The sequence below is a fragment of the Notechis scutatus genome, chromosome 13, assembly GCF_049901735.1.
Source record: "Notechis scutatus isolate UNSWTSFEM ecotype Mainland chromosome 13, rNotScu1.2, whole genome shotgun sequence".
Classification (NCBI taxonomy): domain Eukaryota; kingdom Metazoa; phylum Chordata; class Lepidosauria; order Squamata; family Elapidae; genus Notechis; species Notechis scutatus.
The window spans coordinates 6,102,076-6,118,491 of record NC_142021.1 but is presented as its reverse complement, the minus strand read 5'-3'; the positions used below and the strand labels follow the sequence as shown (position 1 = coordinate 6,118,491).

The window sequence follows — 16,416 nt, the reverse complement described above, 5'->3', positions numbered from 1 at the left end:
GAGTTTCATGTTGTCAATGGCTGAGTTACTTCTCTTGGTTAAGAACATCTAGCAGATGTTCGGTAAGGTTCAACGTCGAATGTAGGAGAATTGCACACAAGGGTGCAAATCTTTAACAAGTGTTCATCCCAACATCCTACACATTGGTACAAACTTACCTCAATGACCACTTTTTAACCTGCGTCCAAATACATCCCATCTTTTCCCACTTCCAAACAAGCGTTGAAGCACCTGCAAATCATCTCTAGCTACAACAATGTTGTGTCTTCTCCTTTCCAAATTTGTACTTATAGCACAGGGGGGACTGAGGCCAAGGATCTCTGGGCTTCCCTGCACCCTTCTCCTCCACACTCCAATGCCCATCATCCCCCTTGCTGGGCACTGAGAGACTTCTCTATAGAAGGTGATGAACTTGCAAGAATTTCTCTCCTGCATTATCAGCTCAAGTGTCCCCAGTCATAGTTCAAGGGATGATGCAGGTGGTTTCAGTCTCGAGAGGAAGAACGAAGGTTTTTGTCACACTTCCCCATAAGAATTCATCACCGTGCAACTGGTAAGACTGCACTGTTCCAGCTACCACAGTAATAATCTGCGTCGTCTTCAGCCTGTGCATTGGTGATGGCCAAAGATCCTGTACTCCCAGATCTGGTGGCAGTGAACCGATTTGGGATCCCTTCCCCCCTGCTACTGCAGCCATCACAGTGGACAAAACGAGGGGCTTGTCCTCCTTTCTGTTGATACCAGCCAATGGGGTAGGAACTCTGTGTTTTGCAGGAGATTGTAATGGTTTCACCCAGGGACACAGAACTGGAAGGAGGCTGAGTCCAACTGGACTGGCCATTGATGCCTTAAATTAATAGTGGGAGGTAGGGAGGGAAAGAGTGAGGGGAGAAAAAGAAAGAAATATTGTTAAATTGATGCACCTTCGTTTGCTCTGAGCCATTTGCAAGGAAACCTTTTCTGATGAGAATCACAGCCAAATTCTCTCTTGGCTCAGAGAACTCTACCTGTGCAATAAGTGAGGAGCGCAAGGAAGACCACAGCCCAACCCATGGTGAACTCTGGCAAGGAATATTCTTCTCTAGAGGAAAATTATAACCTTCTTCAGATCTTCTCCTTTCCTTTCATTTAAATCCCCTGCTTTCTCCTTTCATGCAAATGAGATCTGCCCTCATTGGTCCAACTAGAATACTTTCTTTCCCAAAAGCAGGTTGAGGTCTTCTGAGTTAACCAATGATCCGAGGAAACTTTTGCATATTGGAGATTTGGAAACTGGGATGGTCTCAATTAAAAGGTCTCAATTAAAAATGAATCCGTGCTGCTTGGAGAACAGGAAATCTTGTCAATTTCTTCAAACACACTTCTTTATATGTGAAATTGACATGGAAATGGTACATGAAATTGGGCAACTTCACTTAATCTCAATAGCGTGTAAAACCACCAGCCTAGGGAAAAAGAGGAGCACCATACTCCCGTTGGACATATGGGTTAAGGCAGGTCATTAGAAATCCCCATCTTCTTTTCTTTTCTTTTAATATTTGGAGGAAGCCACCGGAAGCAGAGTTGGTGGACCTAACCATTTCCTTTCATCCTGCATATTTCATGTCTCCTGTGAGGGATCAGTGCCTTCCTCCACCCTTTACTGTAGAGGAAGCGAGGAGACATTTCAGGAGCCACATCTGACCAGGCTTTTGCTGAAGTCCTTCTTTGGAGAACGATGAAAACGCATCAGCAGCCCTTACTGGCCGCTGATGTGGCAACATCTGTATTATCACCATCTGGGCTGAAGAAATGCAGCGTTTTCTGTCCTTTGAAGACCACTGTCTTCTTTCTGTTTAAATATCAGGAAAGGAAGAGAGAAAAGATAAGGGAAAGAGGAATAAAAATGTGCCTTTTTTCTTAATTCTCTAATGAAAGATTTCACAAAGCCTCCCTTGTTTTTAACACTTTGATTTGAAGAAGGACATTTTAGGCAGAGATTTCATATAAGTTTATGGTTTATCTCCTCTTCTATTTCCACTTTAATGGTGGGCATGAGATTGAGGTAAAGGAGGTACCTGTTCATCAGAAAAGATTCATGTTTTCCTAAAATGATTTATTTCTCCAGGTAACAACATTTAATAGGTGGTAAGTATAATTCATCATCTAATCTAGAAGAAACACACGTTAGTGTGAAAATCTTTTCAAACTCTTCATCTTAACGTCCTTTTGCCTTGGCACAAAAATGCCCCAGCTACCATGTTTTAGCTTGTTTCTCCATACAGCCCCTTTTATCCCATCTCCAGTCTAGGGTTGAAGCAAATCTTCCCTAGTTACTCTAATGTCACATCTTCTCCTTTCACAATGTGGACTTATAGCAAAGGGGGGACTGAGGCCAAGGATCTCTGGTCTTCCCTTGCACTCTTCTCCGCCACACTCCCATGCTGATCATCCCCCTTGCTGGGCACTGAGAGACTTCTATGCGGAAGACGATGAACTTGCAGGAATTTCTCTCCTTCATCGTCAGCTCAAGCGTCCCCAGTCATAGATCAAGTTATGATGCATGTGGTTTCAGTCTTGAGAGGAAGAATGAAGGTTTTTGTCACACTTCCCCATAAGAATTCACCACCGTGCAACGCAGTTTCATCATGATTCCAGCTACCACAGTAATAATCTGCCTCATCTTCAGCCTGCGCATTGGTGATGGTCAAAGATCCGGTACTGTCAGATTGAGTGGCAGTGAACCGATCTGGGATTCCTTCTCCCCTGTCGCAGCCATCACAGTGGACAAAACGAGGGGCTTGTCCTCCTTTCTGTTGATACCAGTCAATGCTGTAGGAACTCTGAGTTGTTGTGCAGGTGATCGTAACGGTTCCACCCAGGGACACGGAGCTGGAGGGAGGCTGAGTCCAAGTGGACTGACCATCAATGCCTTCTATTAATAGTGGGAGGTAGGGAGGGAAAGAGTGAGGGGAGAAAAAGAAAGAAATATTGTTAAATTGATGCACCTTTGTTTTCTCTGAGCCATTTGCAAGGAAACCTTTTCCTATGAGAATCACAGCCAAATCCTCTCTTGGCCCAGAAAACTCTACCTGTGCAATAAGTGAGGAGCGCAAGGAAGACCACTGCCCAACTCATAGTCAACTTTGGCAAGGAATATCCTTCTCTAGAGGAAAATTATAACCTTCTTCAGATCTTCTTCTTCCCTTTCATTTAAATCCCCTGCTTTCGCCTTTCATGCAAATGAGAACTGGCCTCATTGGTACTGCTAGAAAACTTGCTTCCCCAAAAGCATGTTGAGGTCTTCTGCTTTAGCCAATGACCAGAGGAAACTTTTGCATATTGGAGATTTGGAAACAGGGATGAATTAAAAGGTCTCAATTAAAAAGGAATCTGTGCTGCTTGAGGAACTGGGATATTTCTAAAAAGAAACTGCCTCATATGGGAATTTGTCAGAGAAATGATCCATGTCATTGTGTAACTCAACCTCAAAAGGAGAAGAACCATAGTCCATTTGGATACATAGGCTAACCAGGTCATAAGCAATCCTCATTGTCTGCTCGGAAGCCAGTTTTCCGAGGCTGCCACATGCAGAGCCTTGGAATTTGGGGGGGGGGGGATTTCCCAGTGAGGTAGAAGATTAGACACAACACCATTTTTTCTCAGAGACTCAAGGACATGTTGCCCTGCACCTGGAGGGGAGTGACTGGAGGGATGTGTCCAGTTGGGATGAAGATTTGATTGGGCCAGGATGTGATGGACTGGTGGGTGGAGGGGATGGAACCTTGATTTCTCTCTTGGGAAGGGAAAACCCGTAACTCTCAGGTTCGGGTTTCCCCAGATGTGCCAATGTCACAACTCTCATAAAATGGAACTTTGAGGAACTGATTGTCTTGGAGTTTCTTGGTTTGGAGTTGGTTAGTTGGAACACTGACACTTATATTCTTTTTTTTTCTTTTTTTCTTTTTGGAACAGGTCACTTGAAGAATAGTTGTTGAACCAAACCATTTCCTTTTATTTTTTACCTCTTATGTGGAGGATCAGCGCCTTCCACTCTCCCTTACGATGGAGGGACAGACTAGGCTTTGCAGGAGCCACATCTGACTGTCCTTTGGTTTAAGTTGCTTTTTTGGAGACCCATGAAAGAGTGGAAGAAACCCCTATTGGCCACAGATATTGCAGCACCTGTGTTTTCCCCACCTGGGCTGAAGAAATGCAGCTTTCACCATCCTTGGAGAACCATCATCTTCCTCTCTTTTAAATTCCAGAAGAAAGACAGAGAAAAATACGTGGAAAGAGAAAAGAATGGAAGAAAAAGTGCCTTCTTTCGTAATTCTCTCACAAAAGATGTCACAAAGCCTCCTTTGTTGTTTTTAACCCTTTGGTTTGTAAAAAGACATTTTCTTTTCAGTCCCTTTTCTCCTACATCCACAATCTAGGGTTGAAGCACTTGCAAATCATCTCTAGCTTCTCCAATTCTACGTCTTCTCCTTTCAAAATTTGCACTAATATCCCAGGAGGCTGAGACCAAGGATCTGTGGCTTCCCCGTGACCTTCTCAGACGCAGGAAAACAGACCCAGGAAACTATAGACCAATCAGCCTAACATCAATACACGGGAAGACACTGGAAAAGATAATAAAAAAACAGACCTGCCAACATCTAGAAACAAGTAAAGTAATAACTGGCAGTGATCACAGGTTTGTTAAGAACAGATCATTCTCACATGTGTCTTCAGCTCAAGTGTCCCCAGTCATAGATCAAGGGATGTTGCATGTGGTTTCAATCTCAAGAGGAAGAACGGAGGTTTTTGTCACACTTCCCCATAAGAATTTATCACTGTGCAACAGGTTGCCTGCACTGTTCCAGCTACCACAGTAATAATCTGCCTCGTCTTCAACCTGTGCATTGGTGATGGCCAAAGATCCTGTACTCCCAGATTTGGTAGCAGTGAACCGATCTGGGATCCCTTCTCCCCTGCCGTATCCACTACATTGGATATAGCGAGGTGCTTCTCCTGGTTTCTGTTGATACCAGCCGATGCAGTAGGAACTCTGAGTTGTTGTGCAGGGGATCGTAACGGTTCCACCCAGGGACACAGAGCTGGAGGGAGGCTGAGTCCAAGTGGACTGACCATCAATGCCTTTCAGGAAATGGGGCGGGAGGAGAAAGAGTGGGGAGAGAAAAAGAAAGCAATACTGTGAATGTAATGCACCTTCCTTTGCTCCTCGTCATTTCCCAGGGACCCTGTTCTTATGAGAATCACAAGCAGATTCTCTCTTGGCCAATTGCTTTACCTGTGCAGTAAGTGAGAACGGCCAAGAAAATCAGAGCCCAGCCCATGGTCAACTTTGTCAAGGATTATCCTTCCAAGGAGAAAAATAACAACCTTCTGCAGATCTTCTCCATCCTTTTCCTTTAATATCCTCCTTAAATGGCCCTTCATGCAAATGAGATCTGCACCCATTGGTTCTACCAGAATATTTGATTCCCACGAAGCCTTACGGTGTCTTCTAGTTTAACCAATGACCATGGGGCTCATTTGCATACAGGAGATTTTGAAAATTGGAGAGGAGACTTAAAAACTCCCAATAAAATCCTAACCATCCTGTTGTTCCTGGCAGAACCTTCTTTATTTCTTCTATTTCTTTCCAACATCCTTCTTTAATATATAAACACAATTTAACAGAATAACGGAATGACAAAATGGCCGAGTTGGAAGGGACCTTGGAGGTCTTCTAGTCCAACCCCCTGCTTAGGCAGGAAACATTCTACCATTGCAGACAAAGGGTTGTCCAATCTCTTCTTGAAAATCTCCATTGTGGAAGCACCCTCAACTTCTAGTGGCAAGTCTTTCCACTGATTAATTGTTCTCACAGATGGGAAAATTCTCCTAAGTTCAGGTTGCTTCTCTCCTGGGTTAGTTTCCATCCGTTGCTTCTTGGCCTGCCTTGGTGTGCTTTGGAATATAAATTGACCTCTTTTCCTTTGTGGCTATTTTAATGAGTTCCTAACAAACATCCCTAAGGTCCAATTGAGGAATGTAAGAGAAATAAAACTACATACATGATGAATAAGTGGATTTTGTGAATGAAGGTCACTTGAATAGAATACTCCTCTACTCTTCTCTTCAACTAAACTGAACATTTGTCAACATTATGTCAAATGTCACTGATGCATAAAGGGGTGGAAAAAGTGAACTAAACTGAAATGAAATAAGGAGAAAGTTGTTGTCTCACTTCCCCACCTGAATCAATCACTGTGGAACTGAGAATAGTAGGTGGCTTCGTCTTCAAGCAGAGCCCCAGTGATAGTCAAGGACATCACATTCCCTGATCTGGACCCAGAGAAACGTTCTGGAACCCCCAATGGTCTAGTACTGGTTGCATAGATCAAAGCTCAAGGTTTATTCCCAGGTATTTGCTGGGACCACCAAGGTCCATTGCCATCACCAAGGTTCCCACCATCATATCGACAAGATATGGTGACTGTTCCCCCAGAGGCTACAAATTCTGGGTCCTTCGGGGTCTGCAGTTGTTGAAGGCTGGGGCCTGAAAGAAAGCAAGACGTGGCTTGTTCAATGAAGGGTCAAGAGGACCATCAAGAATGACAAACTAAGTTATCTGGCAAGGAGGTTATCTAAGTTTAGTTCTAGAAAGGGTTGTGCCTCTTTCCAAAGGGATTTGTCTTACCAACAGAGATCAGGACGATGGTGAGAAGAAATGCCCGGGACATGGTGGGACAACTCAATGGGCCAATCCTTTCTCTAAAGCAAATGGATTTCCCCCTTGACTCCTCTCCACCTCTCTTAAACCCCCAAAGGACAAGACAGGAACACACACACACACCTTCAGATGCAAATATTTTCCTCTTCAACTACCAACCCAGCCCTCTGATTAGTGTCTGGTTAGAGAAGTGATACACAACTGTGAAGATATGTCTTGTCTAAAGCTAATATTTTTGTGCAGTGGGAGGAAAGGAAGAGACAAGAATTAGCACATTAAAACACTGAAGACGGTCTGGGGTTCCTTCCAAGAACCTTCTTTGGTCTCCTTGAGTTTACAAAGCCATATTTACCAAAAACGTATTTGGATTTGGACAAACATGGAATGTATTAATGGAATGTATCCTACACTCATTGATTAATTCACATGGTTCAAGAAGAGGAAATGAAATCTCCCTTCAAGACCACCAGTCTTGGTGGGGAAAGGAGGGTTGTACTCCATTGGAACCTATGGGCTAAGACAGGTCATTAGTAACCTCATATTCATTTTTCCTAATTTTGGGAACATACCCCTGGAAGCAGAATTGTTGAACATAACCATTTCCTTTTATCCTGCACTACTCACCTGTTCCGACAATGATCAGTGTCTTCCTCCCTCCCTTACTCTCAAGAAAGAGATGAGACGTTTCAGGAGCCACATCTGGCCATGCTTTTGCTTATTTCATTTTTTGCGAAGGGCAGCAGCAACCCCTACTGGCCACTGAAGTTGCGATATCTTGCATTCTCCCCCACCTGGGCTGAAGAAATGTAGCATTTGCTACCCTTTGAGAGCCATCTTCTTCCTTCTCCTGAAATATCAGAAGAAGGACCAAAAAAAATGTGTTGAAAGAAAACAAGAATGGAACAAAATGGGTCATCTTTATTAATTCTCTTACAGAACATGTCCCAAAGTCTCCCTTAATGTTTTTAACCCTTTGATTTCATGTAGAGATTATATATAATTCTGGGGCAGGGTTCCCCAAACTTGGCAACTTTAAGACTTGTGAACTTCAACTCCCAGAATTCTCCAGCCAGCTGGCTGGAGAAAGTCCACAAGTCTTAAAGTCGCTAAGTTTGGAGACTTCTGTTCTGGGGCATCATGCTTGTCTATGCTTTTCCTTCTTGACCCAAAGGTGCTTTTTCACAAGGCAAGTGGACTTTCTGGTTTTCTTTGAAGACCTTTCGCTGCTCAACCAAGAAACTTCTTCAGCTCTGACAGGATGATCCATCCATTCCCCACCATCCAGTCAGATGGTTCAGAAAAACCAGAAAGTCAAGTTGCCCCTTGGAAAAAAATACCTCTGGGACAACCATGACCCAGATGACTGAAAATCTCCATTAGATATTTGTCCTTCTCAACTTTTGTGACATGCTTGATGTTGTGGTAAAGGAGGTTCATTAGAAGAGTTTCATGTTTTTAGTGGCTCATTCATTTCTCCTGGTAAGAACATTTAAGAACATGATGTACAAAATTCAACATCTAATCTAGGAGAACCACTTGTGAGTGTGGTTTCAATATTTGAGGAGCTGCCACAGAGAGGAGGAAGGGATCAAGCTATTTTCTAAAGCACCTATAGGCCAGACAAGGAATAGGCCAGACAAGGAAACTGAACAAGAAGAGATTCAACCTCTGGAAATAAGGAGAAACTTTCGGACAGTGAGAACAATCAAGCATTGGAACAACTTGCCCTTGGAAGTTGTGGGAGCATCACTACTGGAAACTTTCATGAAGAGACTGGACTCCCATCTGTCAGAAATGGTGTAGGGTCTCCTGCTTGGGTGGGGGGTTGGACTAGATGACTTACAAGGTCCGTTCCAACTCTGATTATCTGTTATCTGTGTGCCAATCTTTGCCAAGTGTTCATCCTTACATCCTCTAACCTTGACCCAAACTTGCCCCACTGGCAGCTTTTTAACCTGTGTGTTCATTGTGTTTTATCCTATCTCCAGCCTAGAGCTGAGGAGCCCTGCAAATCACCTATAGCTTCTCCAATTTTACATCTTATCCTTTGATGGTTTTTTTACTCAAACCATGGGCAACTGAGGCATAGAGCTGTATTGATCATCCCTCTTCACAGGGACAGAGGGACTTCATTGCAGGTGGAAATGAACCTGCAGGAGTTTCCCTCCTGTTTCTTCAACTCAAGGTTTCCAAGTGAATAGTCAAGGTAGGTTGCTTCTTGTTTCCGGTTGAAGTGGGAGAGAGGAGGTCTTTCTCACACTTCCCCATAAGTACTCACCACTGCGGAACAGAGTACCACCACTGTTCCAGCTACCACAGTAATAATCTGCCTCATCTCAGGCCTCTGCATTGGTGATGGCCAAAGATCCTGTAGTCTCAGATTTGGTGGCAGTGAACCGATTCGGGATCCCTTCTCCCCTGATACTGCAGCCATCACAGTGGACAAAACAAGGACCTTTTCCTGCTTTCTGTTGAAACCTTTGAATGGTGTTAGAACTCGGTGTTGTGCAGGACACACTGGGGACACGGAGCTGGAGGGAGGCTTGAGTCCAAATGGACTGACCATCAATGCCTTTAGGGGAGAGAGAGAAAGAAATACTCTGAATCTGATGGTCCTGCCTTTCCTCTTAGATGTTTCAAAGGGACCAACTTCTTAGAGAATCTCAGCCAAATCCTCTCTTAGCCCAGGAAAACTCTACCTGTGCAGTAAGTGAGGAATGCAAGGAAGATCAGAGCCCAACCCATGGTCACCTTTGGCAAGGAATGTCCTTCTAGGGAAGACAATTATAACCTTCTTCAGATCTTTTCCTTTTCTTAAATCTCACTGCTTGGCCACTTCATGCATATGAGATCTGAAACGATTGGTTCTGCTAGAATATTTTATTCCCCCAAAGCATTCTGAGATCTTCTAGTTTAGCCAATGACCACAGGGCAGATTTGCATAAAGATTTGAAAATTGGGGAGACTTAAAAACTCCCGATTAAATCTGACCACATTATTTGAATCAGGGAACCTTCAATGTTTCTTCAAACATCCTACTTTTTAAATGAACAGGACATGGAAATGCTTATATGTAAATGTAATTTTGAAACTCTATTAATGTGCATAATATGTAGGAGTTTCCTTGAACCCCCCCAGAGTAACCTGAAGCCCAGAAAACATCTGTAAACTCTAATTGAGGAATATAAGAAAAATAGAAAGAAAAAGATATAAAGAACAGCTGGATTTTCCAGCATTCCTCATCCCTCTTCATGGGGCTTCAGAGAGGCTTCTTTGCAGGGGGAAATGAACCTGCAGGAGTTCCTCTCCTGCCTTTTCGGCTCGAGTTTCCACAGTCACCAGTCAAAGTACGTTGCTTCTTGTTTCAGGCTGAAGAGGAAGAGAGGAGGTTTTTGTCGCACTTCCCCATAAGAATGTACCACTGTGCAACCCGTTGTCTTTCCAGCTAACACAGTAATAATCTGCCTCATCTCCAGCCTCCGCATTGGTGATGGCCAAAGATCCTGTAGTCCCAGATCTGGTGGCAGTGAACCGATTCGGGATCCCTTGTCCCCTGCTACTGCAGCCATCACAGTGGACAAAGCGAGGGGCTTGTCCTGCTTTCTGTTGATTCCAATGAATGGTGCTAGTACTCTGTGTCTGGCAGGAGATCGAAATGGTTCCACCTGGGGAAACGGAGCTGGAGGGAGGCTGAATCCAAGCAGACTGACCATTAATGCCTTTAAATAAAGGAGGGAGGGAGAGAAAGAATGAGGGGAGGAGAAAGAAAGAAATCCAGTTAAACTGATGCATCTTCGTTCACTCTGAGCCATTTCCAAATTCTTATGAGAATCACAGCCAAATCCTTTCTTGGCCCAGGAAAACTCTACCTGTGCAGCAAGTGAGGAATGCAAGGAAGATCACAGCCCAACCCATGGTCCCCTTTGGCAAGGAATATCCTTCTAGGGAAGACAATTATAACTTTCTGCTTCTTTCCTTTCCTTAAATGCCTCTTAAATGCCTCCTTATGCAAATGAGATCTGCACCGATTGGTTCTGCTAGAATATTTTATTCCCCCAAACCATTCTGAGATCTTCTAGTTTAGCCAATGGCCAGAGGACAGAGTTGCATAGAGATTTGAAAATTGGGGAGACTTCAAAACTCCCAATTAAACCTAACTTCATTATTGGGCACCGAGGAACCTACAATTTCTTCAAACATCCTACTTTTTACGTGAACGTGACATGGAAATGTATATATATAAATGTAATTATGAAACTCTATTGATATGCATAACATGTAACGTGCAATAACTACAGCATCTGGGGCCTAATACATATATTTGTTGAAAAAGCAAGAACTAAAATCCAAGAAGCCATCATGCAAAAGGCACCAAATAACTAATGATGATTTGGATGATAAGGCACACTCTGGAATGACCAACATCTATGATGATTGTTTCTCCAAATGACAGCACAGCACTATGTGAAGGAGAGATTTCAGGAATCTCATTCTATCTACACAAACATAGATTCATATCAAGCATCCCTAAGTTATGAAGGAAGAACAGGGAAAATTTGAAAGCATAAACACAGCAAAGAGCTGGACTTTCTCAATGAAGGACAACTTCATGCGATAGACGTAGCCATGTCTTAAATCAACCAAAATTGGATGTTTCTTGGTTTTGATTGATTAAATGAATGAATGAATTCTTTATTGGCCATGTGATCAGAAACAGAAGAAATTTGTCTCAGTGCATGTAGTCTCATTGTACATAAAAAGATTATGATTCATCAAGAATCATAAGGTACAACACTTCATGATAGTCATAGGGTACAAATAAGCAATCAAGTCATACTAGGAGACAATCAGGATACAAGCAACAAAGTTACAGTCATACGGCCACAAGTGGGATGGGTAGGTGATAGGAGTGATGACAAGATTAATAATAATAGTAGTGCTGACTCAGTAAATAGTTGGACATTGTTGAGGGAATTATTTGTTTAGCAGAATTATGGCTTTCGGGGAAAAACTCCCCTTATGTCTAGTTGTTCTGTTGTGCAGGGCTCTATAGTGTCGTTTTGAGGGTAGAAGTTGAAACAGTTTATGCCCAGGATGTGCGGGGTCTGTAGATATTTTCACAGCCCTCTTTTTGACGTGTGCAGTATACAGGTCCTCGATTGAAGGCAGGTTGGTAGTAATTGTATTTTCTGCTGTCCTAATTATCCTCTGGAGTCTGTGTCTGTCCTGTTGGGTTGCAGAACCAAACCAGACAGTTATAGAGGTGCAGATGACAGACTCCATAATTCCTCTGTAGAAGACAAACCACACGGTAGAAGGACAAAAATCAATGTAAGGTTTGGGCCATAAGGCCATTTCTCTAAAATGCAGTAACAGCACCATTCAAATGCCAGGAGTTTCCTTGACTCCCAGAGTAACCTGAAGCCCCCCCAAAAAAGGTAAGCTCTAATTGAGGCATGTAAGAAAAATAGAAAGAAAAAGGCATAAAGAACAGCTGGATTTTCTAAACGAATATCACCTAGATAGGATGGCTCCTGTCTTATATCAACCCAAAGTCCACATTGCTTTCTTCCTGTCAAATTTCACTTATGCACACCGGGCAATTTAACAAAAGGAGAAACTGAAATGAACCCAAGAGAAGGTTTTTGTCTCACTTCCCCACCTGAATCAATCACTGTGGAACTGACTTCCCGTCCAGACGCAACAATAATAGGTGGCTTCGTCTTCAAGCAGAGCCCCAGTGATAGTCAAGGACATCACATTCCCTGATCTGGACCCAGAGAAACGGGCTGGGACCCCCGATGGTCTGGTACTGGTTGTATAGATCAGAGTTCGAGGTTGATTCCCAGGTATTTGCTGGGACCACCAAGGGTAGTTGCCATCCCCAAGATTTCCACCATCGTATCGACAAGATATGGTGACTGTGCCTCCAAGAGCTACAGATTCTGGGTCCTTCAGGTTCTGCAGTTGTTGAAGGCTTGGGCCTGAAAGAGAGCAAGATGTGGCTTGTTCAACGGAAGGTCAAGAGGAGCATCACAAATGGAAAACTCAACTACCGAGCAAGGAAACTTTTCTAAGTTTAGTTCTAGAAGGAATTGTGCCTCCTTCTAAATGGATTTGTCTTACCAACAGAGATCAGGACGATGGTGAGAAGAAATGCCCGGGACATGGTGGGAGAACTGAATGGACCAGCCCTTTCTCTAAAGCGAATGGATTTCCCCTTTGCCTCCCCTCCACCTCTCTTAAATCCCCAAAGGACAAGAGATGACATCCTCATGCAAATGTCTTGCTCTTCAACTACCCACCCAGCCCTCTAGGCATCTGATTAGAGAAGGGATAAGCAACCGCTAAGATGTGTCCGGTCTCAAACTATTATTTTCCTGCAGAGTTTATTGTTTAATAGACTGAAGATTATCTGGGATTCCTTCTAAGAACCTGGTTTGATCTTCTTGAGTTTACAAAGCCATATTGCAGAAAAGGTATTTGCCTTTGGACAAAGGTGGGATGGGTTGGTGGGATGTATCCCACTTTCATTGATTAATCGGCACGGATGTAGGAGAGGAAATGTCCATTCGAGACCAGCAGTCTAGGGGAAAAGAGGAGGTATTGGTGGCCTGTCCTTGAGATTGCTGTTAATGTCAGAACATCAGGCTAGGTGACATCTTCAGTGGAATGTTGGTTGAGGGGCCTTAATACAGTTCTTCACAATGCTTTTATTGATCTCGTGTGGTCAATGGGTCGTGTGACTGGATGATCATTGTATGTGATCTCTCATGCTGTGTGACCTGTTGTGGGACTAGTTGGTCATCGTGTGAGACGGTCACCAAATGAAGAGATGGTCGGTGCCATCGTTGGCTGCTCACTTCTGCAGTTACAGAGCTGGAAGGGATCCCCTAGGTCATCTAGTCCAACCTCCTGCCCACTTGATTGATATGGCTCCTTATGGGTTTGTAGCCGGGTTCCAAATCGATGTGTTGGTTGGTGGATCCATTGGTTGAATTCCAGGCTTCGATGACTTTACATTCGTGGTGTGTGACGGCACATGAATTCAACACGTGGTGGCACGTCTGTCTATCATTTCTGAAAAGAGGAGGGTCAAACTCCATTTGGGTATGTGGACTAGGGCAGCTCATATTTAATCCACATATTTATTTTTCTTAATTTTTGGAACATACCCTTGGAAGTAGAATGGTTGCACCTAACCATTTCCTTTTATCGTGCACTATTCCCTTATTCTGTGAGTGATCAGTGTCCTCCTCCCTCCCTTACCCTCAAGAAGGAGATGCCACATTTCAGGAGCCACATCTGGCCATGCTTTTGCTTAGCTCATTTCTTGCACAAACACAGAAGGGCAGCAGCACCCCCTGCTGGCTACTGATTTTGCAACATCTGCATTTTCCCCACCTGGGGAGAAGAAAGGCAGCATTTCTCATTCCTTTGAAGACCATCCTCATCCTTCTCCTTAAATATTAGAGGAAGAGAAGTTCAACAAAAAAAGGGATGCGTTGGAAGAAAACAAGAATGGTGTCAGGGTTCCAAAAAACACCCCCAGTGAAGCCATCTTTTACTTTGGAGCTTCGAGAGTGCCAGATGGAATAAAGCGTGTCATCTTTATTAATTCTCTTACAGAAGATGTCCCAAACTCTTCCTCAACCCTTTGATTTCAGGTAGAAATTAAACGTATGTCATGCTTCTCTTTGCTTTTCCTTCTTGACTTTCATGGTGAACTTGAGGTAAAGGAGGTATTTGTAAAGCTCAGTATCTAATCTTGGAGAACCACATGTGAGTGTGCCAATTGTTAGAAAGTGTTCATCCTAACATCCTCTAGCTTTGACCCAAAGATGCCCCAGTGGCCACTTTTTAGCCTGTCTCTTCATACAATCCCTTTGATCCCATCTCCAGTCAAGTGTTGGACCACAGGCACATCAGCTGTAGCTCCTCTCCGATTTTACACCTTATCTTTTGATAGTTTTTACTCCAACCATGGGGGCTCAGACCCTGGGTCTGTGGGTTTCCTCTTTCCCATTCCAGCATTCCTCATCCCTCTTCGTGGAGACAGAGAGGCTTCTTTGCAGGGGGAAATGAACCTGCAGGGGTTCCTCTCCTGCCTTTTCGGCTCGAGTTTCCACAGTCACCAGTCAAAGTATGTTGCTTCTTGTTTCAGGCTGAAGAGGAAGAGAGGAGGTTTTTGTCGCACTTCCCCATAAGAATGTACCACTGTGCAACACGTTGCTGTTCCAGCTAGCACAGTAATAATCTGCCTCATCTCCAGCCTCCGCATTGGTGATGGTCAAAGATCCTGTAGTCCCAGATCTGGTGGCAGTGAACCGATTCGGGATCCCTTCTCCCCTGCTACCACAGCCATCACAGTGGACAAAGCGAGGGGCTTGTCCTGCTTTCTGTTGATTCCAATAAATGGTGTTAGTACTCTGTGTCTGGCAGGACATCGAAATGGTTCCACCTGGAGACACGGAACTGGACGGAGGCTGAATCCAAGCAGACTGACCGTTAATGCCTTTAAATAAAAGAGGGAGGGAGGGAGAGAAAGAATGAGGGGAGGAGAAAGAAAGAAATCCAGTTGAACTGATGCATCTTCATTCACCCTGAGCCATTTCCAAATTCTTATGAGAATCACAGCCAAATCCTTTCTTGGCCCAGGAAAACTCTACCTGTGCAGCAAGTGAGGAATGCAAGGAAGATCACAGCCCAACCCATGGTCCCCTTTGGCAAGGAATATCCTTCTAGGGAAGACAATTATAACCTTCTTTAGATCTTCTCCTTTCTTTAAATGCCTCTGCTTGGCCAATTCATGCAAATGAGATCTGCACCTATTGGTTCCGCTAGAATATTTTATTCCCCCAAAGCAAAGGGAGTCAAGCTATTCTCCAAAGCACCAGAAAACAGGACAAGAAGCAATGGGTGGAAACTAATCAAGGAGAGAAGCAACCTAGAACTTAATTGTTAGAACAATTAATCAGTGGAACAACTTGCCTCCAGAAGTCGTGGATGCTCCAACACTGGAAGTTTTTAAGAAGAGATTGGATAACCATTTGTCCGAAATGATTTCCTGCCTAAGGAGTGGGTTGGACTAGAAGACGTCCAATGTCCCTTCCAACTCTGTTATTCTATTCTATTCTATTCTATTCTATTCTATTCTATTCTATTCTATTCTATTCTATTCTATTCTATTCTATTCTATTCTAATTTATTCAGGGATCTTCTTGTTTAGCCAATGACCAGAGGACAGATTTGATAGAGATTTGAAAATCGGGAGAGACATAAAAGTTCCCAATTAAACCTGACCACATGTTTGAGCATCAGGAAACTTTCAATGTTTCTTCAAGCACCCTACGTTTTACATGAATGGGACGTGGAAATGCTTATATAGAAATGTAATTATGAAATTCTATTTATCTGCACAGCATGAAAGGGATAATATGCAATTCCTACAGAATCGTGTGTGTGTGTATGTGTGTGTGCGTGTATTTGTGTGTTTGTGTATGAATAGATAGATAGATAGATAGATAGATAGATAGAGATAGATAGATAGATAGATAGATAGATAGATAGATAGATAGATAGATAGATACACACACACACACACACACGCCCATAACCCAGCATTGCCCAGGTATTTATTTATCCTAATCCTGTATTAAACAGGAAAAGCCCTGATTTTGGCAACAATTACATTCGTTACCAATGTTTTTTTC

The 16,416-nt window shown here is 43.4% G+C and overlaps 1 protein-coding gene and 2 long non-coding RNA genes across 3 annotated transcripts; all 3 read right to left on the bottom strand.

The window, feature by feature from the left end:
• Positions 1-727: 727 nt before the first annotated feature.
• Positions 728-1,226, bottom strand: LOC148129606 (uncharacterized). Its single transcript, XR_015745218.1, has 2 exons — positions 1,008-1,226; positions 728-847 (listed from the first exon to the last, which is right to left on the bottom strand). It is a non-coding gene; the product is annotated as an uncharacterized LOC148129606 (long non-coding RNA).
• Positions 1,227-2,528: 1,302 nt separating this feature from the next.
• On the bottom strand, positions 2,529-5,433 carry LOC148129605 (uncharacterized). Its single transcript, XM_087942819.1, has 3 exons — positions 5,276-5,433; positions 4,753-5,121; positions 2,529-2,911 (listed from the first exon to the last, which is right to left on the bottom strand). Exons 1-3 carry the CDS (start codon positions 5,319-5,321, stop codon positions 2,529-2,531), a joined length of 798 nt encoding a protein of 265 aa, XP_087798945.1. The 5' UTR covers positions 5,322-5,433.
• A 4,869-nt stretch (positions 5,434-10,302) lies between these two features.
• On the bottom strand, positions 10,303-10,686 carry LOC148129604 (uncharacterized). The gene is made up of 2 exons (XR_015745216.1): positions 10,573-10,686; positions 10,303-10,422 (listed from the first exon to the last, which is right to left on the bottom strand). It is a non-coding gene; the product is annotated as an uncharacterized LOC148129604 (long non-coding RNA).
• Positions 10,687-16,416: the final 5,730 nt, after the last annotated feature.

Bases quoted from the DNA above. Each gene is read 5' to 3' on its own strand.
- LOC148129605 (XM_087942819.1), bottom strand. From the start codon at position 5,321: ATGGGCTGGGCTCTGATTTTCTTGGCCGTTCTCACTTACTGCACAG. The intron at 5,122-5,275 runs GTAAAGCAATTG...ATTTCCTGAAAG, and splicing joins CGTTCTCACTTACTGCACAG to GCATTGATGGTCAGTCCACT. The intron at 2,912-4,752 runs GCAACATCCCTT...TATTAATAGAAG, and splicing joins TCTTGAGATTGAAACCACAT to GCATTGATGGTCAGTCCACT.